General features: G+C 47.6%; 2 protein-coding genes across 13 annotated transcripts in view; both read right to left on the bottom strand.

Annotated features, from left to right (window-relative positions):
- The window catches only part of Chd4 (chromodomain helicase DNA binding protein 4), a 30,961-nt gene extending 26,294 nt beyond the window's left edge, over positions 1–4,667 (bottom strand). For all 12 annotated transcript variants that reach the window (XM_058572538.1, XM_058572537.1, XM_058572534.1 and 9 more), the window contains exons 1-2: positions 4,510–4,667; positions 3,469–3,646 (exon numbers count right to left, since the gene is read on the bottom strand). In XM_058572538.1, the coding sequence (XP_058428521.1) occupies positions 3,469–3,568 (100 nt within the window). In that variant the 5' untranslated portion in view covers positions 3,569–3,646; positions 4,510–4,667. The remainder of the gene's footprint in view (positions 1–3,468; positions 3,647–4,509) is intronic.
- Positions 4,668–13,910: 9,243 nt separating this feature from the next.
- On the bottom strand, positions 13,911–17,637 carry Lpar5 (lysophosphatidic acid receptor 5). Its single transcript, XM_046424090.2, has one exon. It carries the CDS (start codon positions 17,632–17,634, stop codon positions 16,498–16,500), a length of 1,137 nt encoding a protein of 378 aa, XP_046280046.1. The 5' UTR covers positions 17,635–17,637; the 3' UTR covers positions 13,911–16,497.
- Between the last annotated feature and the right edge of the window lie 9,171 nt (positions 17,638–26,808).

The raw sequence follows: 26,808 nt of genomic DNA on the forward strand, positions 1-26,808 counted from the left end.
AAGATCAATAACAAAAGGTTAGGGCCTAATCCTGAGGGCTTAGATTTTATTCCCCACCTCTTGTCCCAGATTCCTCTGAAGAGAACTGCTATACTCTCTACAGAAGGAAGCTGATACCCAGGACAAAAACAGACAAAGAAAGCTGTATATACCCGAAATAGGCCTGCCAGGCCAGACCAGGCCCACCTCGGGCAGCTGTCCAGGCCCCTACCTCCTCTCCCCACTCCTCCAACAGCCCTCTAGATGTTCAGCAGCCAGCATAGCTGAATCAAGCAGCCTAACATTCACCAAGTAAGAGAACTAGATCCAGGCCTCCTGCAACTGTCCACCAACAAGCCTATAATCCAGAGGATGAGAATGGAAGGTCCTGCCCAGAAGGCAACAATCACAGAATATATCCTCACCCTGTTACCAGAACAATGCCAGGTTCGGGGATCCCAGAAACAACACCCTTTTCTAATCCCTTTGGGGTCATCACTGCTCAAAACAATCAGAACCTCCAAACTCTAGGTTCACTTGCCAGCTCAACCTCATACCCACTCCCAAACACAATTTCCTTTCCCCATCCAGCCTATGGTTCCTTCCCAGCTTCTCCTGGGTCAGGAGTCTCTTCTCCCTAGGGGCCCAAATCAGCCCAGCTGTCACCATCTCCCTCCCTCCCAATCCTCCTCCCATCTGGCTCCACCTCCTCCCCTGGCTGGAAGTACACACAAAGCCCAGGGTAACACTGAGAGCTCCTGGGCAGGGATAGGTGGGAAGGGGCACAGAGGGGGAGAAGGCCACAAGGCAGCTTCCTTTGTAACAGACATTCACACCAGCACACCAGCTCCCTCCTCCCTCTTCTCTCTCCCTCTTCCCAAGCCACCCCCGCCCAAGGGGAGGGGGTGTGGAGAAGGGAGTGGAGAGAAGAAGGGAGTGCCTCACCCACTGAGGAGAGGGAAAATGGCTCCTGACCGCAGAAGCCAGCCCAGGGCACCCAGCTGCCAACATAGGACAGACAGGAAGTGGCAGGGAGGGGGGCGGGGTTGACAGAGGTAGCGGGGAAAGACAGCCCTTATAGAAGATGCCAAATTATTACCTGGCCCAAGGTCCAAATGCCACCAATGTCTCTCTAACACTTACTCTGGGATGACACAGTTCACAAGAGGTCACCTAACTCCTCGGCAAGGAAACCAAGACAAATGTGAAGGGTAATACTACATCAGGGACTATGTTACTCCCTCAATAACGATTACTTTTTCAAATCATCAGTACTAAGATTTAACAAAAGTTCAGTGGAGCTATGTTCAGAGCATACAGCCTTCTCCCCAAATTGAAGATACCCAAAAGAATTATCTTGAGGACTGGGAGCCCACAAGAAATCTCTAGGCTTGGTTTCATCACCTCCATTCATAAAAGTCCTTTCCAACATATGGAAATCACATCCACACCAAAAAGTAACAGTACCTAGATAATGATGGAAAATGATGTTTCCTTCAGTTCCACACATACTCTTAGCTCCTGACCCCAAGAACTATCCCTAAAATGCCTCTAGCTCTACCCTTCCTGGGCTACACAGATTTAGGGAACATGAGACATTATGCTGGACAAAGCACCATCAGCCTCCCCCTTCTCACTTAGCCCAGGATCAGGCCAGGCACAAGAAAGCCCCTCCCATTCCCTTGGGAATGGAACACCAGCCTGGATCTCACCAGAAAGAATCATAAGGGCTTCTTCCTAGTAATCCCCATGCCATCCTCCAATCAGATCTTCCTCTTCATCTCCATAAAAGCTAGAAGCAGAGACAAGGACAAACCCATGGAGGTAAAGAGGGACACCTTTCACTCACATACAACCTCTCAGAAAAATAATGTCCTGATATGGTAAGCAGCAAATTAGCTGAGATATAGAGGAAGATTTGGGAAAGGGGCAGGAATGGGTGTAGGAAATGGAAAAAACTGGGTCATGCTATAGCTTGGAGCTAGCATAGCTCCCAGTCAACAAGAGGGTAGGGGGACAACCCTAAATCAAGAGGTTAATGGGAGGCCAAGATGGGGAACCAACATTGGCTGGATAGCACAACTAATTCTAATGCCCCTCACAGAAAGAATAATAGGAAAGTAAGCCTTCCCCTTACCACCACCACGACCACCCTGACTCCACCTCAGGTTAGGGCACAGAAATCCGCCACCCTACCCCTGACAGTGAGTGATGAGACAAGACTAAGTTCCTTATCCCAACAGCTGAAGGCTCAGCATCAAGACTGATGGCTCTCTTAAATGGTCTCAGGTTGAAATGAAAAATTCCAAGTTAGAAAAAGTCAAATATGAAAGCATTTCTCCCAGACCACCTCAACTTCCAACAGGAGCTAAGAGAGAAGGCAGAAGTGAAAGACATTTGATGAGAAACAAAAACAGGACCAGCAGGCTCCAGAATGATAAGAAAAGTAGCAACAGAGAGGATTAAAATATGGCATATACAAAAAAAAAAATTTTAAAAAAAAGCTAGCAACTAGGAAGAAAAAGGTCAAGGAAACAAATAGGAGACTTGGTGAGTTAGCTAAGGGGCTCCGAGTAAGGAAAGAAGCCAGAGAGAGACATTCACTTGCAAGTATGACATCAACCATCATTTGAGGACATACAGGGCTACTCCAATCAGACGGGATGGTTACAACCATACGGGTTTGGCCAGTCCTCAGAGCCACCCCAAAACCTATCACAGTCCTTAACACACCTACACAAACCCATCACACCACCAACCCAAACCAAAGGCACACAGAGGCAGAAAGAAGCCTCCAGGAAAAGAAGCCAGAATTATGTCCACTCACCAGGGAAAGAGGGGGTGCTCTCCCTTCTTCTACCCAGCCTTACTAGGCTATTATATTACAATCTCCCTTAGCCCCCATCACTTCCCCACTCAAAAGGTTCCAGCAATCTGCCTGCCTAAAAGCGCTCTAGATCCGCTAAGGAGAGCGATTCAAACTTCACACAGTTGAAACTGCACAGAAAATCGGTAACTGATCAGAAGCTAAAAATAATCAGAGAGTAACCAGTACTCTTTCCTTTCCACACTGCAGCAACCACAGGATCCAACTAGCATGGATGCCAGGCTGGGCTCCTCCAACAGAAATCCTAAACTCCCCTACCACCCCCAAATAGCCTCCAGGGGTTCGAACTACCTGGGATCCTCCTAGGACCCGCTCTAGGTAATGCTTGCCGGCCTAGAGAGCTCCCTCAAATAGGAACTGTAGAGCATTCCTGAAGACAGACCAGTGCAGCCAGCTTGCATCTGGGTCCGCGGTGCCCAGGAGGCACATGGCTTCCACCCCCCTCCCACAAGAGCTCCGCAGAAGGGAACCACTCCCTTCGGATGCCCTCCACCTCGGGCTGTGCACAGAGCTGGGCAAGCAACACAACCCTTCCTCATATCAAGTCACTAGGGAGAGCCCAATACCTCCTTCCTGCCCTGGGCCCTTGGGAAAGATGTTACCTGGGTGGGGTGGGGGCAGACTGTTGTTCAAAAGTGCATCCATATCCTCCTCCTCACTGCCCGCTGAGCAGGGGGACGGGGAGCCCAGGCCCGACGCCATCCTCTTCCGCTCCCGGCCAGGGAATTGGCCCAGCTGCTCCTGCCTGCGGCCTGGGGCCCTCTACACTGGCCCGAGTCACTGTGCGGGGGAGGGGGGAGAGAAAGAGAACAGTCAGTGACGCGCACTGTCCCCCTCCCCCACACCCACCCGCTCTTTCCGCCCCCCACCCCAGTCACCCTAGCAGGGCACCCGAACCACTCAGGCTGAACTTAGTTCCACACTCCTCGGGGGCAGCCCGGAAGCCAGCTCCCCAAAAGGAGCCCCCACGAAGAGAGGGAGCTAGGGTCCCGAGGGCAGGCTGGTGCAGGCGTGGGGAGGAGAAACTGGGCTGGACCGAACAGGGTGTGACGGGGGGAGGGGGTCCGAATGGCCGCGGCCCGGGAGGGCCAGGGGAGGCGGCAGGCAGCAAGGCGCTCGGGGACACAAGGTCACTTGGGGGTGGGGGGGCGCCTCCCTGCGCCCGGGGAGGGGCCAGTCCCCAGACAGGGCAGCTCTCCAAAGGCTGTCCTCCGGGACAACTCAGGTTCTCGTCCGGAACCGCGGAGACCAGGGGGCGTGGAGGCTCGGGCACTCCGGGGGTCCCGAGACAGGGACGCGGGGGCAAGAGAGCTCCCACTGGGGAAGGGGGCTGGGCCACGTGTCCCGGGGGGCAAGTGTCCCGGGGGGCAATTGAGCAAAGGGCGAGGGGGCGGGCGCCAGGTATTGTGGGACACTAAGGCCGAGGTGGGGGTCGCGGGGAGCAAGACTCGGGCAGGGATAAGGCGGGGGCTAGGAAGGAGGCCGGGCACCCTACAGGGAAGGAAAAGGAAGGGTCCGCTCCTCCGAGCAAGGGACGGTCCACGGGTCAGAGGACGCCTGAAGACTGGACAGGTGAAGGAATGACCCTCGGGGCTTGCCGGGCTGTGAGGGGCGTCTCTCTGGAAACCCCACGCTCGCCTCACCCCAGAGCCGCAGCAGGTCGCCTGGGTCCGGCCCGGTGTCACTCCCGCTCCGGCTCCTCCTCGCAGCGGCCGAAGGGGGGAAAATGGCTCCGGCTCCGGCGTCGCCTCTTAAAGGGCCCGAAACACCGGCCGGGAAATCCCACCGCACAGGCCCCGCCCCCCCACGGACAGCCCATAATAACCTCAACCAACTCCAACCCCCCCTCCACTACCGCCACCCTCCTCCCTAGGTCTCCCGGGCAACCCCCGCCCCCTCGTCGCTCAGGCAACCATTGGCCACGCCCCCTTCGAGCGCGCGCGCGCGTGTCACCCGGGCAACCGCCCACCTCCTGGCCATCCCATAATACACACGGACACCCCACATACACACTCCCGGCGCCCCCCATTCCATACACATGTATGCTAGGGGGGCTGCTACCATAATATTGCAGACCTTTGGCACCTAACCTCTCCACCCCTGACATCCCATAATAACCATCCTCTGCCAACTTCTTCACTCTTGGCCCTAATGCTAACATCCCATAATAATTCGTCACCCCTCCCTCCCCCGGCCATCCCATAATAAGCACCCCTCCCAGCACTTGAGCCTCATATCCCATAATACTCATCCCATCCCCCACAGACATCCCATAATAACCACCCTTCATCCACCCCCAGTTTGATATCCCATAATAGTCAGAAACTCACCCCCCCACACACACACACACACACACATACTACAACAACGGACACTCGGCCTCCTCCCACACACATCCAGTAATAATCAGTCTCCCACTTTCTGTACTTACATCCCATAATAACCACCCCCCTAGAACTGCCCTCTATTCCTGCAGGCTAGGGTCTAGATGCTCACAACACTACCCCCAGCTTTTCCTTCTAGCTCCATGGCCCATAATAACCACTCCTTCCCTATCAAAGAGATAACCCCTACAGTAGTCCTATAGTCATCCCACAGATGGACACCTAAATCTTCTTACCCCTAAACACTGGGAAAATATCCCATAATAATTTTACTCTATCATCCACACCCTGAAATCCCATAATTTCAAGGAGCCCATAGTCAACCAGACATATACTGTACTACATCCAGCACAACCCAGTGTTACATCCCATAATATTTTATCTCCACTCTAGCAGCCTTCCAGTCAGGCATCCCATAATATTCATATTCATACCTCCCCCATCTCCAGAAGCTGTCTGTTCCAACACCCAGAACAGACAGGGTGGGGCAGGCGACCCACACTGCCCTGTCCCTGCCCCCACTTGGACACACCTAATATTCCTTTCTGGGCCAAAGCAGTATCCTGGCCTAAAGTTTCTTGAAGTCCAAGATGCTAGGTTCCATCATTTCATCATTTCCAGACACTCAGGAGCTGAGACCTGGGGTACCACTCAATCCCACCAAAATCCAGGTATATTCCAGATGCTCTTAAATTTTGAGTAAGACCAACCAAATACCATGTTAACCAGATGAAACATTTGCATAAAGTTTAAATTATCCCAGAGCATCCCATAATAATTACAAACTTCCATCCAAAGACTATTTCTCAACATTCCAATAGTCCTCTCCCCAGTAGTCCCACACCCTCCCTCAAGTCGGGAACCATTCATCAATACCTCCAGGCTACTCTTAGGATGGCTATCCCATCATGACCTTAACTGAGGATCCTGTTATATGCACATCAGGAGCTCAACCATGCTCTTCCTCTACTTGCCACTGCTCACGTTCATTTCAACACATGTTGACAGAGTACCTAGCAAAGCACAGAGCTGGGCACTGTGGAGAATGCAAAGAAAACACTGGTGCCTCCCTTCAGGAAGCATAAACAACCTAGAAAACTATGATGCATGATAGAATGTCTGATGACAAGGGAGAACTACTGAGTGTCATTTCCCAGTGTCCTGTCACAGAGAATAAAAGAAATCCTAACTTGTCTCAGGAGAGATCACATCCCAGTAGGGTTCTTAGTAGTCCTTCTAGATGCTGGTAAGTATTCCAAAAGGATTTACAGGAATAAATGTCAGGTCAAAATAATCTCTGGTTTCCTACATTCTAAGGGATTTTTATTGGCAAGCCATGTTCATCAATCCAGTATTCCTAATACTGAAATATCATCATAACCTTCCTTCTTGACTCAGAAATATGCCACAATTGTTATCCTCATTCTTTTTCTTTTTTTTTTTTTAATTCTTTGTTGTTGCTACTCCTTCATTCTTTACTCACTCTCTTTTTCTTTTTCTTTTTTTTTTTTTTTTTTGGGAGGGGGTGTGCTGAGGATTTAGCTCAAGAGACTTCAACCACTGAGCCACATCCCCAGCCTTATTTTATATTTTATTTAGAGACAGGGTCTCACTGAGTTGCTTAGCACCTCACTTTTGGTGAGGTTGGCTTTGAACTCTTGATCTTTCTGCCTCAGCCTCCTGAGTGCTGGGATTACAGTCATGTGCCACCGCACCCAGCTACTACCCTCATTCTTGAACACCAAATTCTGCTCCCCCTCAATATCCCATATTTTTCAGTTTCCCATTTCATAACCTGAATTCTCATAATACCTCCAACTGCCCTCATCCTCATCCTGTTTTAGGCCCTCTTGTCCATCTTAAAACAACAAAAACTAAAACCTTAGTGGTGTAATGCTCACCATTTTCTCCTGCACATGTACTGGTCAACATTTCAGGAAGACTTCCTTACTCAGTTATACCAAGAGGAGGCCTTCCAACATATACCATCTCCAACCCTAAATGCACCTTTCTTCCAGCCATCCAGGAAATTGGCCCTAGAAAGTTAAAGGAACTCAATCTTAGAACTCTTTGGCCCGCAGAGGATCTGGCACCATCAGCCTGTCACCTTTCCCTCTTCCTAAGCCCCAGAGAATTAGGCCCAATGTTCCCACACCACCACCTTGCTGCCCTGACCCCCAAGTCAGAGACTGTCTCCCTCTATTCTCATCTACCTTTTTCATACAGTCTCAAGACCTATGGAAATAGGACAGGTTGAAAAGAAACTGAAATGTCCTTGTAGGAAGGCCCCTTCCTGATCAGAAGTAAATAGGAAGGACCACACAATCTCTGCATTGCACTGTTTGTCTCACTTCCCTAAAGAAAGGGACTGGCCAGATGACTCTCCCCTTTCTGGGATCCAAGGGACTAGCAAACTGGCAAAGAAAACTGAGTTCAAGAGAGTGAAGAAAGCTGGGAAACAACAGTCCCTTGCACCCAAGCAGGGTCCCAGTAATACTAACAAGTCTTCTCACTAGCTTCTGCCTGACTCTATGTAACCACCAGCATTGAAACTAGATTTTTCAGCATCAAAAACCTCAAGCCTGGCCAAAAGCTCCCATTGTCACCTTTGAAGTTCATGTTTTCTTTTTCCAATATTCACTTCATCTCCCTGGACCATCCTTTTGCTGTGTTCATTGTGGTATGCTAGCCATTTCCCCCATTCTGCAGGCTTCCATAGTCTCCCTCATTCAATTCTCTTGATATCAAAATTGGGCCCCATTCACCAGGTGCAGTGATGCACACCTGTAATCATAGCTACTTGGGAGGGAAGGTAGAGGCAGGAGGCTCAGTCTAGGCAACTTAGGGAGATCCTGACTCAAAAATAAAGAAGAGTTATGGATGTAGCTCAGTGGTAGAGTAGAACACCCCTGGGTTCAACCCCCAGTTCTGCCAAAAATAAAATAAAATAAAAAGATGGGGTCCCATTCACTTATCCAAACCTTCCCCTTGGTCATTCTGATGAAATTTGTGGTCCATGTCAGGGAGGTGGCAGCTGTTTTTAAGATAACATAATGTGGGTATACCTCTTTTCCAGGAAGTTTCTCCTTTCTACAGTTGCCAGATACTTGTAAGGCCTTCTTCTTCTATCCCCATTTCTCTAGGGAATTCAGCCTGTCTCTGGGCCTCAAATTCCCTTCTGAAGTATCCCCATTTGCCCCAGATCCTTCCATATACATATACATACATACATATATATATATATATATATATATATATGTATGTGTGTATATATATGAATATACATATACACACACCACATTATCACGGTAAATGATGAATATGAACCAGTCAGAGAGTTTATAAGTACTTAGTCACAGCCTTTTGACTGTGGCTCAAAATACTTATACCCTCTGTCCACCACACTCCCTCTGACTCTATCCCTGCAGTTCTACTCACACATTCACTTGCTTCTCCTACTTCCTGCCTCTCCCTGATAACACCACAAGGAAAAAGTTAAGTCCCTGCCTCTCTCCTTGAGCTTTAGAGAGGGTCAAGATGTATGTTTGTGTGTTGCTTTTGTGGTCTTTATGCTTCTGTGCCTCCTGCTCCTTACTCTGGCCCCATGCTACCCTCCCAGACAAATTATAAATAAACCATTAGAGCCACTAGCATGATTGGCCCATGGAGACTAAGGGTGGCATAATCTTCTAATTAAGGCACCCAGGGGGGCAACCTCTCTATCCAGTTACCTTAGAGTTCTGTTTCCATCCCATGGTACTGATGAACTTAGACTAACACTCGGTGGGAGGGGGTTGTCCTGGAGTTTTCAACATGCACTCTATAATGCCTCTTCTTACACCTCTGTTCTCTGTAAACCTGAAAAACTGCTCATCGGGTCCAAGGGGCCACAGTGTTCTGCTCTGTCAGGAAAGACAATTTGGGAAAACAACAGAGGGAAGAAAGGCCATAGTGACAATGCACTGTGATGGCTAGACATGATGCAGACCATTCAGGGCATAAGGAATGACTTTTGTCTGTCAGGAGCCAAGCCAGCATCTGTTCTTTGGGTGTGACTGCATTCCAGTGCTGGACCCCTCTTCTGCGAGCTATGATCCCAAGGTTCAAACCCAGGAAGAGGAAGATGGAATAGAGTAGCTGAGTACTGTGGTCACCAGAAACACTACTCTTTGGTGTGCACCCAGCCAGGACCTGGGAGTTCTCACTTCTGCCCCTGGACTTGGTATTCCTGTAGCTCACAAACTGGGGGAAGAACTCAGGTGTCCAGGGTTCAGATTTGGCTAGGTGCAGCTCGCCCCAGGGGCCCCTTCAATCAGCTGTCACCAAAGAAACTTCTCCAGCCAGTTACTCCTGCCAGGCCTCAGGTCTGGCTCCAGGGCTCACCCCACCCTCCCTGCTCCTTCCCTCCCTCTTCCTTCCTTTCCTTTACCATCCCCCCTCCCAAGAGCTTTACCTACCTAGGACAGCCCCACCCAGCTGTGCTGGGCACATCCCATAATAATCCTCCTCAGTAGCCCCCTACCCCCCCCAAAAAAAGAGAGGCGGCCATCCCATAATAGCCACCCACAAGAGACATTCCGCGGTGACCGCCCCCTCCCTGCAGAGCTGCTGGGAGCAGCCATCCCATAATAGTTGGCCGCCTGTTTTACTGGTTACGGCTGTGGAGGGAGCTGGAGAGGAAATGGAGGGGAGGGGGAGGGGAAGAGGATGAAGGGCCCCCACTTTGTGGGAGAGAGGGAGAGGAGAAAGAGTGGCATAAGGGGTTAGGAAGCAAAAGATGACGTTGTGCAGGTGGGAGTTGGAAGTCACTGACCATCACGACCCTGCTATGAGTCTCTATTCCATTCCTCAGGGGCTACCTTTTTTCCTCCGCACTCTGGAGGGAGGTGGCTGCTAGTTAGAGAAGATGCCTAGGATGGGTTGAGGTGCCCAAAGTGTGTGTGTAGGGAGATGGATTTCAGGTGTTCCTCATGGGCTTTTGGAGATAGGAGGCTGACCTTAAGATGGTGAGAGACTAAGGGGTAAGGGGGGCTGGAGAAGAGCTCCTCAAGCCCTCCCCATTCTGCACCACCATCCCATAATAATCCCCCCAGCCCCACTCCCCCTCCCACACACGACATCCCATAATATCTTCTGGAGAAGCAGTCCCCGCAGTAGGTACAAAGAGCTATCCCATAATAAGCTCCCCCACCCCCATTCACCACCCCCCCAACTTGGCCCCCCCTCAGTCACATGCAGCCGGTGCCATCCCCCGCTGCTCCCCCCTCTGGCCACCGAAGGCCTTGCCAGCCCATAATACTCTTGCCTCTGGTCGCAGGAGGCCTCCAGCCCATAATACTCCTTTCCACCACCACCCCCCCTTCCCGCCCCGCACCCCTTCCTCCCGCCTCCAGTTGGAGCCGGGCCTCACCAGCCCATAATATTCCCCAGTCTCCTAAGGCTGTTCCAGCCCATAATACTCTCCCTGTCTCCTAAGGCCTCTGCATCCCATAATACTGCCAGACGCCTGACCTGTGGGCCAAACCCCAGCCCGTTCCACATATCGAGGCTGTGTCAGCGCCGCCGGTCTCCCTCCCTGTCCCTCCTCCCTCCCTCGGTCGGCGCTTTCCCTCCCAGGCTGTCTCCCGCCCTCCTGCCCTGGGCCCCTCTCCTGGCCCCACCCTGTGCCTGCCTGGCCCTCCAGCCTCCTCACTCGCCCTTTCTCCAAATCCTGGGTCTTCGTCCTATCCCCCTCCTCTTCCTTTCATGCGCTTCTCCACCTATTCCTTAGTTTGTGGGATGGACATCAGCCTCATGGGGAGAGAGTGCCCCCAGAGGGCAATGGACCAGTCACTGCCCCTGAAGACTGCCTGCTTGACCCAGCACCATGGAAACGTGCCCAGCCTGCCTCCTCTCCAGTTCCCTTGGCCCTAGCTCTGATTGCTGGCAGAGCTCTGTCTGGTGACGATTCACCTGGAACCCTTGCTGCTTCCAGAAGCAAGGGCATCACAAGCAGCATCTGAGCTCCATACTCTTATTTGAAAGACAGCTCCCATTTATGAAGCTTCTAAAATGCCTTTCAAAGGTCCTTCATCTCATTGACCCTCACCACCACCCAAAAAGCAGATATTATGAGCTCCATTGAACAGAGGCTCAGAGAGGTTAATTGACCAAAGATACATTGCCAAGAAATGACAAAGCTGAAATCAGTATCCAGGTTTGTTTGATTCCAAGGTTCTGAGAGTCTTTGGTTTTCCCCAAACCTAGTGTGAGAAACTTCACTTTCCAGTTCTTTCAGGTCCTCTGATGAGAATTACCTCCAGCCTCTCTTTGTCTCCAGGGCCTCCTGAAAGAATAGAGAAGGAATGTCTGGTGTGAGATTTACCTTCCCTTCCCCATTTCTTACTTGGGATCCCAGAAGGCAAGCAAGATCATAAGGATTCTCCTTAAGATGGTCAAGACCAAGAATGTAGCATCTCTGCCTTCCTGTAGAATCCTTACCTCTGTCCTGATTCTCCTGACTTTGTTGTATTGCCAGACCATTGATTGATACTCTCCCCCAACTAGAATCACCATTCGAAGGCATCCTATAGAGGAGGTTTTGAGAACCAAGAGATGGTATCCTTCTCCGTTGAGTTGATGAACAATTAACAGTGCTGCTGTATGCCAGACCAGGTGGCTTATTCCTATAATATCAGCAGCTCCAGAGACTGAGACAGGAGCATCGCAAGTTCAAAGCCAGTCTCAGCAATTTAGTGAGACTAAGCAACTTAGAGAGACACTGTCTCAAAATAAGAATAAAAATGGACTGGAGATGTTGCTCAGTAGTTAAGTGCCTCTGGGTTCAATCCCCAGTCCCCCCCCCAAAAAAAAAAAAAAAGTGCTGCTTTTTTTAATCCCAGGCCTGGGGAGGGAGTCATACCCACCGCATTAAGTCTAAACTGTCCTGACTGTGTGTGTCACGGACAGGCTATTCCTTCCCGGGTCCTCGATATGGTGTGTTTAGGACCTAACACAATTGATACCGTGGGTGAGCCTGGTTCTTAGACCTTACCCAGTTGCACTGTGTCCTGGGGGTACTGAGGATTGTGTAAAGGGAAGGGCAGTGTGCACAGGGAACATGGAGGAAGATCAGGGCAAAGATGACACCACAGATTCGAGGTGAGAAAAACAATTGAGAGAGATGACTTTTATCAGGTGAAGAGAGGCAAGGATACCAAGGATGCATGTAATAGAGCCAGGGTTGGAGAGGAAAGGGGAACAGGATGTGCTGCAAGGAGTAGTTTAGGAGCCAAATAGAGAGTCAGCCATTTCCAGATTGTGTAACTTTAAGACTTCAAATTCTCCCCAGTGTTTTGTTGTTTCATCTGTACAGTAGGGATAATCATCATCCTGACAATGGAATGCATTTCAATTCATTGTACACAAATGGAGTGCAACATTTCAATTCTCTGGTTGTACACGGTATAGAGACGCACCATTCATGCAATCATACATGTACCTAGGATAATAATGTCCATCTCATTCCACCATCTTTCCTATCTTCATAACCTCTCCCCACCCTTCCCTTTGCCCAATCCAAAGTTCCTCCACTCCTCCTATCCCCGTATTATAGATCAGCATCCACCAATCAGATAAAACATTCAGCCTTTAGTTTTCTGGGATTGGCTTACTTCGCTTAGCATAATATAAATTTTTGGAGACAAGGTCTCACGATGTCATTATGTTGCTCAGGCTGGCTCCAAACTCCTGGGTTCAAGTGGTCCTCCTTCTGCCTCAGCCTCTGAAGCCACTGGGATTACAGGCATGTGCCACAGCACCTGGCTGGCCATGAGAATATTTTAAAAACCTGTAACACTCTTGCTTTTTCTCTTCCTCCTCTTTGGATTTTTCTAGACCTTAAATGGGACAGCCCCAAAGTATGGGTGTGTGCTCTAGATTTCCCACATCTTGACTCCATCTTATTACTTACAAAATAATTGGGAATCCTGTGAAAGTGCCAGTGGCTACAAGTTTTTTGGTTTTGTTTTGTTCCCCTTTGGTATCAGGGATTGAATCAGGGGTGCTTAAACACTGAGCCATATCCCTAGCCTTTTTTATTTTTTATTTTGAGAAGGATCTTGCTAAGTTGCTGAGGCTGGCCGTGAATTGGGGATTCTTCTACTTCTCAATCTCCTGAGTTGCTGGTATTACAGGCAAGTGCCACCATGCCTAGCTACAAGTTTTCTTAAACTTCCACAGCCTGTTAATGTGTTAGGTTCTATTCATTCCCCTCTGTCTGCAATAGCTCCTTAATCTATTCTTCTGTGTTCTCATGGTAGAAACCCTTTGGATGGGCCTTTAACAGTCCACCAGGACTTTAACACCAGACATGTCACACTGCAAACAACCCATTTCCATCTGGAAGTGATAGCCTGGTGAGAATTCTTCCACAAACCATAACCACACTTCTTCCCAACTATTGTAGTAGGTCCCAAATCGCTCTTTTCCTTGGATTTTCCTTCACTTCATTTCCCTACAGGCTATCTTACACAATATGTCCATGTGAGCCAAACCTGAGAACCTTCAGGGTTCTAAATAAATTGCCAACACTTTGCCCTGTATTCCTGCATCTTCTATCTTGCATTATAGTTATTGTTCTGTATTCCCCACTAAGTAGTAAAATACTTCACAACAAGATCTGACTGTTCATCCATTCAACAAATATTTATTGAGCACTTCTCCTGTGCCAGGCCCTATTTTAGATGTTAGTGAATATATAAGAGAACCAAAGCCTGCCCCCATGGAGCTTACATTCTATCTAGGAAGGAGACATCCAATAAACATAAAAATTAGGAAAAATAAATAAGCAGATTATATATGTGTTTTAATTACTTTAGAATTCACTCATGTACCTGCTTATAAAAGTACTCAAGTATTTTTAAAATTTTTATTTGTTCATTCATTTAGTTGTGTATTACAAGGAACCAAACTCAGGGCCTTGTGAATGTTAAGTATGCCCTCTTCCCTTTCAAATTATTATTGTTTTTTTGGGGGAGGGTATCAGGGATAGAGCCCAGGGGCACTTAACCACAGAGCCACACCCCACCCTTTAAAAAAATATTTTATTTAGAGACAGGTCTCACTAAGTTGCTTAGGGCCTCACTAAGTTGCTGAGGCTGGCTTTGAACTTGTGATCCTCCTGCCTCAGCCTCCTAGCCACTGGAATTACAGGTTCGCACCACTGCACCTCGCCCCTTCATTTTATTTTTTTAAATTGTGTTCAGTTCAGTTTGTGTTAAAGTTCTCAGAGTTGGACTAAGAGATTTGGTGAGGCTTGTGCCTTCAGATCAGGACAGGCACAAACAGGTCTGGAATTCTGAAGGTGAAGCCAGATGGGGTGGATGCTAACAAACAAGCCTTAAGAGCAACTGGGTAAGGAGCTGGTCCTGGGCTCTAACCTCTACCCAGATGAAGGCTGGGACTTCAAGGCTATCTTGAGAAATCTGGGTCAGTTACCTGGTTTGGCCACCAGAGGTCATTTTACCCCTGTAAATCACCAACTGGAGAGCTCACATAAAGACACACAAAAGACTGACTCTGAACTCGAAACACAGATACAGGAAAACCCTAACACTGTCTCACACACACTCCCCCCCCACACACACACACACACATACAGAGAGAGGGAGAGAAAAATACAGTACTGAGACATAGGGATGGAAATGCATACTGGACACACATAGCAACAACTCTTACTGCCAAGGTCTAAAGATGTCAAGGTGCTAACTCTGCAGCCCTCCCAGCCCCCTACTTGGATCAAGACGGAAGGAAACCATTTAGTTTGCTAAGAACAGTCGGGCTATTCCTATCCTCTCATCTCACTCTTACTTCCCTGTATACTCTTCTCTCCTGGCTATGGCACAGTTCCTTTCTAACCACTAGAGACGTCTCGCCCTCTCCTCCTCCGGAGTGTGTGTGTGTCTGATTCCACCCCTGACCCCCCAAGGCTGCTGCCCTTATAAGCCCAAGGTGGTATTCCATTTGGTGTACAAACTCCTGCCTGCCTCCAGGAAGCCCCAAGCCTTAAGCACTATTATTAGCAATTAATTTGTTGAGCACCACACTCCTTACAGTCATAAAAACAAAACAAAACAAACAAACAAAAAACTATTATATAATGCCCTGGGAAGATGGTAATGTGAACTCTAATACCTTAGCACAAGTATGGTTCTCAAAGTGTGATCCAGGGACCAGTTCTTTGAGGAAGTCCATGAAGTCAAAATTATCTTCATAATACTACTAAGATATTATTTATGTTTTTCACTCTCTTCACCAGTATACAATGTAGTTTTCCAGAGGCTTCAAGAAATGTGATGACATTACCACTCTCACGGCTAATAGATTGTGTGCTTGTGTATTTCTGTTTTAAAAACTTATTAGCTTTAATTCCCATTACAGTAAATATTAAAACAACAAAGAATAAGCAAAAGCTCTTGGGGTCCTCAATTTCTATGAGTGTAAAGGGATCTGAGACCAAGAAGTTTGAGAACCAATGCTTTAATACAAAGACTGTTCTCCTTTCTTTTGACAAAGCAGGAAGACAGAGATGATATTAAGGACCTAGAAAGGAGGAGGCCCTAAAAACAATGGCAGGAGAAGCGATGACCTAGACAAGGGACAAAAACTAGGATTTTGGGGAGGGGGGCAGTGTGTATCACAATTTAATTCACAGTTTTGCCTGCCCCTACCATCCCATGTTGGGTGTCCTAGCTGAAACCATTAGAAATCAATAATAAGGAACCCAGTTCTCTCCATATCAAATAAACACTTGTACGCTTCCTGCTAAGTAGCAGGAGGCCAGGTGGAAGTGAGAATGGTGGTGTCCATGGCCCTGAGATCAGCACAGAACTCAACAGATGGCACCAACTTCTCAGTAGCTTGATCTACCAAGGTTTGGGGCTCTTCAGCTCTTGGCCCTGTGGTCCTGTGGCAAAATCCAGGGTATCCACTTTCCTTTCCATCTTAGCTCTTAGCTGTGGTCAGGTTCATTGCATCACTTCCCACCGATTGGAGAAAGAGTCCTTTGCCTACTACCACCAACTTAAAGAAGCCATGGCTAGTAACAATCTTTCTTTCCTGTGACCTTGTTTCCACACTTTGTTCTCATCTGCATTCAAGAACTGGAGTTCCACTCTGAAATCCAAGCGCTCAGTGCACCTCCCTCATGGACATGGATCCAGAAGCCTATGAGAGAGGTACCAGACTGCACTATTGCGCGATATGCGTTCAGAGGGTGGAATCCTGGGGACACTCGGTGAAGGGCATTCTGGGTTTAGGTGGCTGGAGTAGCTCCTGACTGGTGGCATCCACTCCAGTGGTGTGGATGGCCTCTGAGGATCTTTCTGCACTCGCTCCTCTATCCCCATTGGTGGCCAAGGTCCGGGCCTGGAGTGGAGTACCCAGGCCACGCAGGGTGTTACGGAAACCCTCGGCGCTGAAGTAGTACACCAGCGGGTCCAGCACGCAGTTGGCGCCGGCCAGCAGAACCATTACCATCAACACCCCGCGCACTTGATCGCGGGCCTCCTGGCTGGCCACCACCAGGTTGCCCCGCAGCAGCCCATAGACAGCCAGAGTGGAGTTGTAGGGCACGAAGCACAGCAGGAAGATGACGAGGTTGGCCAGCAGAAGGCGCACGGTTTTCCGCCTCCGTTGGCTCTGCGTGGCGTCCGGCCGCGCTAGAGTCCAAAAGACCCGCCCAGATGAATAGAGGACGGCTGCCAGGGGCAACAGAAAGCCCAGGGCCTCGGCCAGCAGCACAAGGGGCAGCAGCCGGCCCTTCCATAGCTCATCACTGAAGCTTTCGAAGCACAGACGTACCTCGATGCCCCGGTAGCTGCAAGGCGAGGGCCTGTGCACGCGGGCGGCGGGCACAGCAAACACCAAGATGAGTGCCCACACACCCAGACAGAGCCGCCTCGCCACGCGGGACCGCCGCATATGACGTAGACGCAGGGGGTGCACGATGGCGGCATAGCGGTCCAAGTTGATGAGCATCAAGAAGATGCAGCTGCCATACATGTTCATCTGGAAGATAGCGCCCGACGTCTGACACAGGAGGTCGGGGAAGGGCCAGTAGTGCAGTGCGTAGTAGGAGATGCGCACGGGCAGTGAGAGGGTGAAAAGCAAGTCGCTGGCTGCCAGATTGCACATGTACACACTCACCACCGAGTGTACGCGCAGAACGCGCAAGAAGATCCAGAGGGCCAGCGCATTAAGGGGGAGCCCGGCCGCCAGCACCAAGCTGTAGACCACCATGTGCAGGCGATGGGTGGCCCTATAGTCAGGGCACGGAGGAATAGAGCTGTTGGTAGAAGAGGCGTTGGCAGAGCAGTTGGCCAACAGGGAGGAGTTGGTCAACATCGTGAAAAAGTGGGAGGGGGAGCTAGGCTGGATACATCATGAGACACATCAAGATCCAGGCATCCCTTTTACCTCCAGGGTGGCAGCCTGGAGGTTGTACAGGGACCTGGAGGCTGTGCAGAGACCGACCAAAAGCAAGGAGAAGCAGGTCATGGAAATATGTGCTATGGCTGCAGGGTCCGATGGCTGTAAAGGATTGGAAGCTTTTAGTCACAGCCTCATCAGCAATGGAGACCTGGAATGGAGAGGCAAATCAAAAATCAAAGTTATGCAGGGACAGGGCAGCAGACACAAATGTTTAGCTATTTAAACTGGCTGGCCTCATGACTTTTCTCAGCCTCATCTTGCACCTCTTTGCACCCAGTCCAAAATAGCATCTATACCAGGACTGTACTGTACAGTATTAAATGCCCTCTTTCTGGAGTCAGGGACTCCAGACTGTCTGGTTTGTTTTGTTGTTCTTTGGGTGGTGCTGGGGATTCAACCCAGGTAGGCAAGTACTCTACTTTGAGCTACATCCCTAGCCCCAGACTAAACGTTTAGGTTTAAATCATGGCTTTGCCACCTTGTGACCTCAGAAAAGTTAACCTCTCTAAACTTCATCTTATTTAACCTTGAATGGGGGTGGCATAGCATGTTAAAAGTGATCTTTACTAGACAGGTGTGGAGGCACAGGCCTGTAATCCAGAGACTCCAGAGGCCAAGGCAGGACCATCAAAAGTTCAAGACCAGCCTTAGAGATTTAGCAAGGCCCTAAACAACTTAGCGAGACCCTGTCTCAAAATAAAAATAAAAAGGCCTGGGGATTTAGCCCAGTGGCAAATCAAACCTGGTTTCAATTCCCAGTATTTAAAAAAAAAAAAAAAAAAGCTCATGAAGGCTTTAATTCATGAAGTTGTTTAGAGATTAAATAAAATCATGTACATAAAATGCTTAGGTTGCTGTTGTCTTAAAAGAACTCTCCCTACCTCAAATGCTTACTAAGTCTTTAAAAGATTCCAGGCATGTTCAGGGTAGTGAGCAAAACATAGGCATTCCCCCCCGCCCCCCACCTACTTTACATTCCACTGGAAGGAGGCAGATAACAAAGAAGTCCACTTAAATAGGTCCATCATGTGGGAGAAATAGTATGAAGCACCTCTCCAGGCCAGGTGCTAGGCTGGCTCCCCATTATCTAAAGTTCAGACTCCCAAGTCCTGTACAAAATCCCAGCCTCACTCATCACATCCACCCTTCTGATATTTGATGTCAGAGCAATATGGGTTCATCCTGATTGACTTCCCTAATGCTGTTTCTTCATCTGTAAAATGGAAATAAGAATGTATTGGTACCTTATAGGCCAATTGCCCAGCTGCTTTGGGCAGAGACATGTTAAGAGTACCTTGGGGGACTGGGGATGTGGCTCAAGCGGTAGCACGCTCACCTGGCATGCATGCGGCCCGGGTTCGATCCTCAGCACCACATACAAACAAAGATGTTGTGTCGGCCGAGAACTGAAAAATAAATATTAAAAAATTCTCTCTCTCTCTCTTTAAAAAAAAAAAAGTCTATTCACTTAAAAAAAAAAAAAAAAAGAGTACCTTGGGCTTTTTCTGGGTGTTCCCCCTTGAGGGTCTACCAAAAGAGCTTCCAAGAGGAAGTTAGCTCTGTGATAGGGAACACAGTGGTTTGATAGTGAAGACACATAAGGGACCCAGAGAGGGTGAAGGTAAGGAGTAGTATGGTTTCAGCTGCCATTAAAGAGCAGGCTGCAGCAACTTCAGTCCTCAGGCAAAGTTGGCTGATCAAGGACGCAGCCAAGAGGCAGACAAGCCAAAGAATAGGATGTGATCTGAGTGTCCCAACTTCCTCAACTCCCTAAGGCCAATTAGTTTTTTTTGTTGTTGTTTGTTTGTTTGTTTGAGACAGAATCTCACTATGCTGTCCAGACTGGCCTCAAGTTGCTGGGCTCGAGTGATCCTCTTGCGTCAACCTCCTGAATAACTGGAACTACAGGGTACGGGAGGGAATATGCCAGTAGGCCCAGCTCTACGTACTGGGCAGTGGAACCCAGGGCCTCATGCCTAACAAGCAAGCACTCTATCTTCACCTCTGAGCTGAGAGATAGGGTCTCACTAAGTTGTTGGGGCTGGTCTTGAACTTGTGATCTTGGCTCAGGTTCCAGAGTAGCTAGGATTATAGGCATACATCATGGCACCTAGCTCCTCAGACCTTTTTAAAACTTTTTGTTTTGAGACAGGATCTTGGTAAATTATCCAGATTGGCCTTAAATTTACAATCCTGCCTCCGTTTCCCAAGTAGCTGGGATTATAGCATGCACCACCATATCCAGCTTCTAACATCATTGTTAAGTGTACTATTCCATGTCATGAAGTACATTTAAAATGATACATAATCCTCACCAATAATGATTACCAGAAATAGAATTTTTTTCATCATCTCAAACAACAACTCTATAGCCATTAAGCAATACTGTTGGCCACATCTTAGGGAGAGAAGTTGTCTCAGACCTTGAGCAAGTATCCCAAGACATGAATGAAGCTGGTTCCATCCAAAAGAAGCAATCTAATTTTGCCTATTGCACTGAGGACGTGGCTCAGTGTGTATGTGGCTTAGCATGCTGAAGGTCCCCCTATAGTCCCTAGCACTACAAAATAGATAAACTCTTGCAGAAAATTAAATTGTAAACCTGAAAATACCAGATTATTTATTTATTCTCTCACCAATCATCACCACTAGTAGCTTGAGACTAGCGAGAGATGTTGAGGAACAGTTTAAGGAAATAAACATTTCTCCTGTAAAGTGCCAATTTGACAATGAGAATACAGTTATCCCTCCATAACCACAGGTTTCACATCCATGGATTCAACCAATTGCAAGTAATCCCAGCTACTCAGGAGACTGAGGCAGGAGGATCACAAATTTGAAGCCAGACTCAGCACCTTAGCAAGACCCTGTCTTAAATCAAAAAAAAAAAAAAAAATTAAAAGGAGTGGGGGGTTCAGTGGTAAAGTATCCCTGAGTTCAAATCCCAAGCACCACAAAAAATAAATTTAAAAAAATTATACTAAATATATACAACCTTTTTCTTGTTGTTATCCCCCAAACAATATAGTGTAACTTGTTTACATAGCTTTTATATTGTATTAGGCATTATAAATAATCTAGAGATGATTTAAAGTATATAAGATAATATGTCTAGATTATTTGAAAATATTATACCATTTTACTTAAGGGCCTTGTGCATCCATAGGTTAGGGTATCCAAGGGGGATTCCTAAAACCAATCTCTCAGGGATGCCAAGGGATGACTATAATACCAAATGGGACTTAAAATGCTGAAAAGCAAATAAAATCAGACTTGTTTCTGGGTAGACATCCCCACTTTCACCCATGTTCCTTTGTTTTCAGACCTCTGCCTTTGTATTGTTTCCTCTCATTCTCCAACTGGCAAATTGGGTCATTTCTCAGGACCCGGTGATCTGCCTCCCCCACAGGGAAGATGTTGTCCCTTCAGCCTTGTGCTTTCCAGGGTGGAGGGAGGCACAGGTCTATCAGCTATTCCCATGTGTATAGTAATTATCCTTTTTTTTTTTTTTTGAGAGAGAGAATTTTAATATTTATTTTTTAGTTTTTGGCGGATACAACATCTTTGTTTGTATGTGGTGCTGAGGATGGAACCCAGGCCACACGCATGCCAGGCGAGCACGCTACCACTTGAGCCACATCCCCAGCCCTGTAATTAATTATTCTTAATCAGCCTCTCCCATTAGACTGTGAGCTCCTTGAGGGAGGGACTGTGGACTATGGCTTATTCATCTTTGTATCCCCAGCACCTACCTCAATAAATGTAGACTGAAAAATAATAGTAACCATATTCCAGGGTATGTTTCATACTTAATTTCTAATCCTTCCAACCATCCTTCGAGGTAGGTGTTTGTCCTCATTTTTTTTTTTTAAAGAGAGAGAGAGAGAATTTTTTTTTAATATTTATTTTTTAGTTTTTCAGCGGGCACAACATCTTTGTTTGTATGTGGTGCTGAGGATCGAACCCCGGCCGCACGCATGCCAGGCGAGTGCTCTACCACTTGAGCCACATCCCCAGCCCTGTCCTCATTTTTATAGGAAAGGAAACAGGAGCCCAAGAGCTGATCACCAAGGAATGAGTTGAGGATAAAACCCAGGACTGCCCAGTTCCAAAGTCCAAGATATACTGTGTTGCTTCCAACCAGAATGGATGATTCAATAAGTGGATAGATGCTGGATAGAGCACCTAGTCTTCTATAGTTAACTATATGAAATCTGTGCTCAGGGGTAACTTATTTTACTTCATCATTTGTCCAATTGATATACATTTTAATAACCAAATTCCTACTGGCGTTGTGGTTCAGTGTGGAGTGCTTTAGCCTGTGCAAGGACCTGGGTTCAATCCCCTGTACTGAAAAAACAAAACACCACTTCCTTTTTATTTCCAACTTCAAACATTGGTAACAAACTCATCTTTCTTTACACAAACACGCATATGTGCCTCCTTATAATTTCCCATAAGTACTTAAATATTTGAGCTGGACACAGTGGTACATGCCTGTAGTTCCAACTACTCAGGTGGCTGAGAAGGATTGCTTAAGCTCAGGAGTTCCAAGCTAGCCTGGGCAACATTGTAGCTCCCCTTCTCAGAAAATTAAAAAAAAAAAAGTACTTAAACAGTTAAGCTGGGCACAGTGGCTCATGCCTGTAACCTCAGCAGCTGGGAGGATGAGGCAGAAGAATCCCAAGTCCAAAGCCAGCCTCAGCAAATTAGTGAGTCCTTAAGCAACTTAGCAAGACCCTGTCTCTAAATAAAATATGAAAAAGGGATGTGGATGTGGCTCAGTGAATTTAGTCCCTGTTAGCAAAAAAAGAAAAAAAAAAAAAAAGAGGGCTAGGGATGTGGCTCAAGCGGTAGCGCACTCGCCTGGCATGCGTGCGGCTTGGGTTCGATCCTCAGCACCACATACAAAAAAAAAAAAAAGAGAGAGAGAAAGTACTCAAACACTTAATTTGCTGCTTTGATCCCCTCAGTTGTTTTATGCACATTGGTTCATGTTGATGGTAAGGCCCTGGGGTGGGGACCACACCCTGCAGATGTACACTTCAATCCTTGCACTTCGCAGACCTGAGTGACACTTATTGGCTGCCTGGCAGGAAATCTACTCCCCACTCAACATGTTAGCCCACTCATAATCCTGTTATAACATCTCTTGTGTCAAAATCCAATCACCGGCTGGGCATGGTGGCACACACCTGTAATATCAGCTACTTGGGTGGCTGAGGCAGGAGGATCACAAGTTCAAGGTCAACCTTAGCAATTTAGTGATACCCTGTCTCAATAAAAAATAAAAAGGACTGGGGGTGTAGTTCAATTAAGAGCACCCCTGTTTCAATCCATTGCACTGGAGGAAAAAAAAAAAAAAACCCAGGCACCTAACCACTTCTTTTCACATTCCTATCTGGTTCCGCATGTATAACCGACTTAGTATGAAACCATGTCTTTTAAAAGGACTGTTTGGAAACATCTCATATTAAGATTTCAATAATAGTTTATTCTATAATTCAATAAAGTTACACTTTATTGATTGATTGATGCTGGGGATTGAACCAGGGCCTCTGAGTGATAGGCAAGGGCTCTACCACTGAACTACATCCACAGCCCATGCTTTATCATTCTTTTTTTTTTTTGTAGATGGACACAATACCTTTATTTTGTTTATTTAGTTTTATGTGGTGCTGAGGATCGAACCCAGTGCCTTACACATGCCAGGCGAGTACTCTACCACTGAGCCACAACCCCAGCCCCCATGCTTTATCATTCTTAACCATTACTTGAGAACCATATAGTAGCTCCTTATAATTAGGAAACACACATTAGAAACTGAACAAATGAATTATTTTCCAAGAATCCCCAGTTGTTCTGTTTAAAAAGTTGCAAAGTTACATAGACCAAAGCTACTACTCAAAGGAAAGGTTAGGAATCCTATAGTAAAGGAAATCATGATGATTCTATTACCCTATTCCAAAGAAGAGAAGTCCCTAGTTTCTTTGTCAAAAAGCCACCACTTGCTGGGCATAATGGTGCATTCCTATAATCCCAGCAACTCAAGGAGGATGATGCAGGAGGATCACAAGTTCCAGTCTATGTAACTTAGTGAGATCCTGTCTCAGGTCTGGGAAAGTAGCTCAGTGGCAGGGTGCTTGCCGAGCATGCAGGAGGCCCTGGGTTCCATCCCCAGTACCAGGGAGCAGTGGAGCTGGGGAAGCTACCTCTTTCTATCATTCAGAAAGGTCAAACTGAGCATTGAAAGCTGCCAGGCCCCTGCTTTGGCGCAACCCTATTCCCCTGCTTCCCTGAGCCCTGAGGCTCCTATCTGTGTAGCTGTATGGGCACAGTGCCAGGCCAGATGGCAAAGATGGAAAAAACTGCCAAAAAGGAGGCAAACAGGAAATGGAAGATGGGATGTAGGCATGGGGGAGGGGCAGCACAGACCCTCTCCCCTAGTCCTGCCTTGAGGAAGAAGTCAGGTTGTTGGGGAAATGTAGGAATCAAAGAAACAGCAGCTGCCTCAGAGAGAAGGAACTCTGGGGTTTCATTTCACCAGGAAGGAGGAGGGACGTGGAGGCCTACATAAGTCCAGTAACATGGACACAAACTGATGTGGAAATATAGGCACACCATTATACACATGTCTGTTCACAGACATGGAGATGCTTTACATTCATACAGTAAGAGAGGTGCTTGATGCTGGGATTGTAGCTCAGTGGTAGAGCACTTGCCTAGCATGTGTGAAGCACTGGGTTTGATTCTCAGGACCACATATAAATAAATGAATAAAATAAAGGTCCATCAACGTCTAAAATTTTTTTTTATATATAAATTAAAGAAAAAAGAGATGTGCATACAGATCCCCAGTAACATACAAATCAATGTTTACACACACAGGGTAATATACAAGCATGTACACAGATGATGGGCCACAGCCGGAAGAGGAGACATAGCCCCTGCCTTAGGGATTATATCCTATTACACAGACAAGACTATACAATCAGGCACTTTCACAAGCATGTTTCCATGCAGACACCAACAAACAAATCTCAACTGCAAGGCAGCAAGGTACAAAGAATCCACCATATACACGGAGGCTATGGGAACTGTTCTTCTCACCACCATCCCACCCCACCATTACCACTCACACACCAGAGCATGTGCCGCCACCTGCTGCTCACGGCATCTGTCCTTCAGCTTCCTTTCTGCACCTTCAGGGTCCAGGTTTATTACCTCCTCAGGGCCTCTGGGATCTGTCCCATTGCCCTCTGAGCTGGGCTGGGTGCTGCTCTTGGCTGAGATAAGCCAGAAGGGCAGGGCTATTTTCTGCCACAGGCAGGAAGTAAGAATGAGGGAGTAAGAGTGAGCAGGAGGCTAGATCATGATCATTCCCTCACTGTTCTCCACACCCCTGCCCTCAGTAGCCATGTTATTTGGCAACTGGCCAATAATGCAGAGGGGAGCTAAAGACAAAGGACTAGGTGATTTAGGACGATGATAGGGACAGGAAGGGGAACAGAAATACCTCTTCAATGTCCAACTTCTGTGTGGCACCATCTCTGTGCTGTTCCCCCTGGCCCTCCCGCGCATGCACCAAATGCCTTGTTCTCTCTTTGCCTTCTGTTTTTATTCATATCCTTCTGCCTTCTCCCCGAGGTCAAAAGTTTGAAAAGGACTCTCCTTGTCCCTTAAGATCAGCTCTGGGATAGCTCCAACCTCTTTAAACACCCAACCGGTGTTTCATACAGACACAGGAAATACCCCTTTGGTAAAAGTTCTAACCTGCTAGTTAAATTAGCTAGACCCACTTCCTTGCTTCTGTGTTCAGGCAGTGTTGGGGGCGGGTGCACACTTTCCTCTCAGACAGGGTTAATTATAAACATCCCTTCGAATTAGTATATTCAGTCTCTGCAAACAGATCCAGCTGGTCTGAGCCTTCAGAAGCTTCACCCAGTCTTACATCTTTGTGAAAATCTTGGTCCCGTGACTTCTTTGGGAGTACAAACAAATCCTGTTTATCAGTTTATCTTGGGTCTCAGGTGTAGTAGGAATGAGATGGGAAGGCCTGGGATATGGAGATAGTCTGAGCTCCAAGATGAGTGAGGAGGCTCCTTTCTGCCTCAGAGATCACAATCTTGCCTAAAAGTGGGGTCTCTTGGGCTCAGGCTGGAGTGGTGTTGTCTTATCACTGTCTTCCCTCTCCTCCCCATTTCCTCAGCCAAACTTCCTACTCCAGTCTCTTCTACCACACCCCATCCCACAATAGCCTTTCTCCTTCAGCCTTTCCAACATCATCCTTAGCCATGTCTTCTCCCTTCCTGGGTGCCAGCCTTGGCAACTTAGAGAGAACTTAAGCAACTTAGAGACACTAATCTCTCCAAACATTCTCCTGGGAAAAGGCAGAAAGCAAAGGCAGCCCAAAGTTCAATTAGTTTCCCTGATATGTGGATGACACCACACCACCTGCACATCTCCCTCCACCCTGCTTTCAAGAGTGGAAGATAATAAATCCCAGCCAAAAAGTCACTGCAACAGGTTCAGCCCCTGATGACCTGTGCCCCATGTGCATCTTATTCTTACTTTAGGCCTGGCAGGTCCTCTTCTAGACAATCTCCTGAAGGTTTTCAGCCTCCCTCACCTTGCTCTTGCTGTTAGTGTGTACCATTGGCTTCAGCCCCCCTTTCCCTGCCACCAGTGCTGGGGACCCAGGGCCTCACACATGCTAAGTAAGTGCTCACCACACCCACAGCCCCTTCAACTCTCACCCTTTTAGCTATCTTTTTTTTTTTTTTTTACTTTTTCCCCTTCATTTTCTTTTTTTTTTAAACCAGAATATCACATTTATTTCAGAAGTAACAGCAATGTTAAAATTGACAAGTTAAATTTTTTTACATAATACTTTTATTTGTTCATTTTTTTAAATGTGATGCTGAGGATTGAACCCAATGCCTCACCTGTGCTAGGCAAGTGCTCTGCCACTGAGCCACAACCCTAGCCCTAAGTTCAATTTTTAACTATACCAACTTTTTTCTCTTTTTTAATACTCCTGGGCATTAAATGTCTCTGGGATAAAGATTGAGGTTAGCAGAGTGGGGA

The sequence above is a fragment of the Marmota monax genome, unplaced genomic scaffold (assembly GCF_021218885.2).
Source record: "Marmota monax isolate L192 unplaced genomic scaffold, Marmota_monax_Labrador192_F-V1.1 WCK01_AAM20220418_F8-fsc00186, whole genome shotgun sequence".
NCBI lineage: Eukaryota > Metazoa > Chordata > Mammalia > Rodentia > Sciuridae > Marmota > Marmota monax.